At 45.8% G+C, this 3,907-nt stretch overlaps 1 protein-coding gene across 1 annotated transcript in view; it reads left to right on the forward strand.

Moving 5' to 3' along the window:
- Positions 1-2,488, forward strand: part of PRKG1 (protein kinase, cGMP-dependent, type I) — a gene marked incomplete at its 5' end in the record, with an annotated part of 9,386 nt that extends 6,898 nt beyond the window's left edge. Inside the window, one exon of the mRNA XM_009069394.1 lies at positions 2,083-2,488. Coding sequence (XP_009067642.1) covers positions 2,083-2,181 — 99 coding nt within the window. The remainder of the gene's footprint in view (positions 1-2,082) is intronic.
- Positions 2,489-3,907: the final 1,419 nt, after the last annotated feature.

Raw genomic sequence — 3,907 nt, forward strand, 5'->3', positions numbered from 1 at the left:
ACACATTTTTCTCTCTCTTAACCTGCTCCATTTATTTCTTCATTTACTTTTCACATTTCAGTGGAGAGCTGCCACTTTCACCCCATCTCTCAGATGTACCCTCTTCCCTTCTCCTTTATTCTTTTGGAAAGGCAAGTGGGATTTGTATGCCATTTCCCTTTTCTTTTGCATTAACCTTTCCTTCTGTCTTGTCTTTTGTGCTTTTCACCCTCTTTTTCCTGCATCCATGTCCTACATGAAAGCCCTGATCCTGCCTAGTTTATGTTTAACTGGGAGCAGACGCAGAGGGACAGCTCCACTCATTTTCATTTGGAGCAAAGCTCTTCCTTTGATGTCTTTGTGAGCTCTGTACCCACAAAGGGAAACCAAACAGGATTAGCTGATAGAAATTACCTTGGCCCCTTCTGTTCTGCAGCCTCCCCTCCTTGTTTCAACTTAATCCCCTTCTTTCCCTGCCTCTCTCGTGGGATCACTGAGAGAATGACATTAGCAATCGTGTTTAATTGCAGCCCATTGCTCTGTGCTGCACCTCCTGCAGCAGCAGCAGGCACAGCTCCAGGGCTAAATCTGCCGACCCAGAGTTTTCTTAGCAGCTGTGAAAGAGCAAGAGGGTTTCCCATCCCCCTCTCTTTTGTCCTGTGGGCTGCAGGAGTTACTGGAGGTCAGTGGGAGAAAGCAGGACTTGGCAAATCTCTCCCTAAAGCAGAAATAGATGTGGCCTGGAGTAACTTGGTCTAGTGGAAGGTGTCCCTGCCCATGTCAGGTTGGAATGAAATAATATTTAAGGTCCCTTCCCAACCCAAACCATTCCACGATTCTACAACTGTCAGTGGCCTCTGGCTCTGCCTTTTTCCACCAGTGCACAAGTGAAATGGCTCAAAATTGCAGCAAATGTTTCCTGCTCAGCACTCCTGTGGCTGTGCAGTCCCCTCCAGCCTGCTCTGGCTGCTTGGGGTAAGGCTTAAAGTACTGAATTTCTAGTTAGATGCTCATTATTTTGGGCTGGAGAGTTGCTGGTCTATTCTGGTATTGTATATTTGTCTTGAACTGCATTGACTTTATCAAGGTCTCATTGTAAGAGTTTGACTCTCAATCACGCAGCAAAAAAAGTCTGAAATTATCTAGCTATTGTAGATTTGAAATGTCATTATTTCCCAACAAAAAATGTGCTTGGCCTTCCTCCTAGGAAGATTGGTTTCTCTGGTGGGTTCTCTAGACTGAGAAATACTGGTAGGAAACTCAGAGGCATCAGGCCAGAGCTCATAGCCTCAAATTCAGGATCCTAGAGCATAAATGGGAAATCCTGGGCTTTAGGGAGGCCCAGGTCAAAGGAGGTGATTCTCTCCCTCTACTCTGCTCTTGTGAGATCTCACCTGGAGTACTGCACACAGTTCTGGTGTCCCCAGCATCAGAAGGACCTGGAACTGTTGGAGCAAGTCCAGATGAGGCCACAAAGATGATAAGAGGATTGGAGCATCTCCCCTATGAGGACAGGCTGAGTTAGGGCTGTTCAACTTGGAGAAGAGAAGGTTCTGTGGAGACCTCGTAGCAACCTACCAGGATCTGAAGGGGCTCCAGGGAAGCTGGAGAGGGACTCTGTGTTAGGAACTGCAGTGATAGGACAAGGAGTAATAGGGATGAATTGAAAGAGGGAAATTTATATTAGATACTAGGAAGACTTTTTTCCTGTGAGGGTGGTGAGACACTGGCACAGGTTGCCCAGGGAGGCTGTGGCTGCCTCAACCCTGGCAGTGTTCAAAGCCAGGCTGGATAAACTCTTGAGCAACTTGTTCTGGTGGGAGGTGTCCCTGCCCAGGGCAGGGGGGTGGGATTGGATTAACTCTAAGGCCCATTCCAATCCCTTAACATACTATGACACTATGAATACAACACTTCCCTAGCTTGTTGCACTTAGCAGTGGATTCTCTTGAATGATCACTGAATGATGCTGTGAGATGAGGTGAAGAGGAAACTGGACCAAATGGTCCATTGTGGTCCCTTCCAGCCTAACTGATTCTGTGAAATGGCTGCAGAGGTTGCACTTTGATGCCCATCCCCTTCCTGTTGCTCTTCTTCCCACAGGTCGCATCTCCAACGGACACAAGCAATTTTGACAGCTTCCCAGAGGACAGTGACGAGCCACCCCCTGATGACAACTCAGGATGGGACATAGATTTTTAATGTCTTTCTCTTACCTGCTTCTGCCTTGCTGAAGACAGCTTTCCTGGGCCGTGGCTGCCAGCGAAACCGGAGGAACGGGATTGGGGAGGATTAGTGCTCGGGGTCACCATGATGCCTTGATTGATGCTGCTACAAGTAACTACAGTGGCATTAGGACTTCTTGCTTAGATGACAATAGTGCTCTTCATGTTTTCTGTTCGAACACAAACTAGCAGTTGACATGGTGGTCCTGATGCAAAGCCTTTCACCGGTAAAGAGCTCTGTTTTCTCTCACTGCAGTGATCTTGCTATGCTCTTAATTATCCAAGTCCAGAGATACATAGTGTAAGAAGCACTTAATTCTAGCTGCAAGGTACTGGCTTTATCAGTAGGATCAATAGTAATTTATTAAGTGCTGTAGCTAAATACAGTGCAGGATTTGGGCTACTCCCACCCTCCAAGCTCCATAGGGCTTCTACCCAGTGTTGGAGCAGAGGAGGCCCACGGTGGTACTGGTCAAAGGGTTCATGTCAAAGCAGTGGTGAAATGTGTCCTTTTTCTTTCCAAGCAGTATTCACAACAAGACTGAATGTTACCTTTCCTCTTGGGTTTGGAGAGTTTTTTGTTTCGCCTGGTCAAGCAAAAGCACAACTGCTCTAGATCCCGTTAAGGCAGATATGGGTTGTTTCTCTTGTGCGATGGAGAATATGCTGCAACACCACAGTTGGGCTTTGATTTTTCCTTTCTCTTGGCACAAATACATACCTGCATGAAAATAAATCATCAAATTAATCCATTTTACATATAAAATAGTGCTTGGGTCATGGTCCTGTAGCAAAGCCACAGCAGCCCAATGGTCTTATCGATTAGGCATAAAACCAAGCTTAACTTGGACCTATTTAGAACCCAAAGGGAAAACAGAAGACTTGTAATGTCCTTTATAGGTGCTATGGCCATTCCTCACCTGTGAATATACTTATTCACTCAACCACCACTTCAGAAATATGTAGCAAGAGGCATCATTCTCCATCATGCTCTTAGGTGATTCCACGTCTCCATGTCTACATCTCTTCCGTGTTTAGTACTAAGTTCATAAAAATAAAAGTACTGAGCCAGTTTGCTGGCTCTGATGTAATATTGCCCCTAAAAATGTAATCCTAATGCCTCACCAAGCTAAGGAGCTCCACAGGAAAGTCAGTGGATTTAAATGGAAAGCTGATACTGGATGAATCCATGTGAGGTCTCCATGTTGCTGGTGCACCATGTCCCCGGTGACTGTGTTTAAGGCATGGGGATTATTGGAGCACTGCATGGAAAAAAATGACCTGGGGAAAACAATATTATCAGGATATTCCCTCACTTCCACTGCTTTTTGTTTGCTTGAATCCAGTCTCTGATTTATAGGATGCAACATCCTGTCCTGGATGACTGTTTGTTGCCTATACACAGAACTAAAAGTTTAGCCCATCGTCCAACAAGAACCATCAGCTGTCGGTCTCTCTAAGAGACCCTGCCCCAAAAAATCATGGTCATTGAATCATGGAATGGTTTGGGTTGGAAGGGACCTTAACTATTGTCTCATTCCAACCCCTGCCATGGGTGAGCAGGTGCTGCCCCAATGCTTCTCAGGAGCACTGCCAAGAGCTGATGGTCAAAAGATCAGCTCCTGCTGAGAAGGACTTTTTCCCACATACTACATGGAAAATGTATGCTTTAACAGGAAAAAAATACTCCCCCATGCTAAATC

Source organism: Acanthisitta chloris, unplaced genomic scaffold (assembly GCF_000695815.1).
Source record: "Acanthisitta chloris isolate BGI_N310 unplaced genomic scaffold, ASM69581v1 scaffold34120, whole genome shotgun sequence".
In the NCBI taxonomy this organism is placed as follows: Eukaryota; Metazoa; Chordata; class Aves; order Passeriformes; family Acanthisittidae; genus Acanthisitta; species Acanthisitta chloris.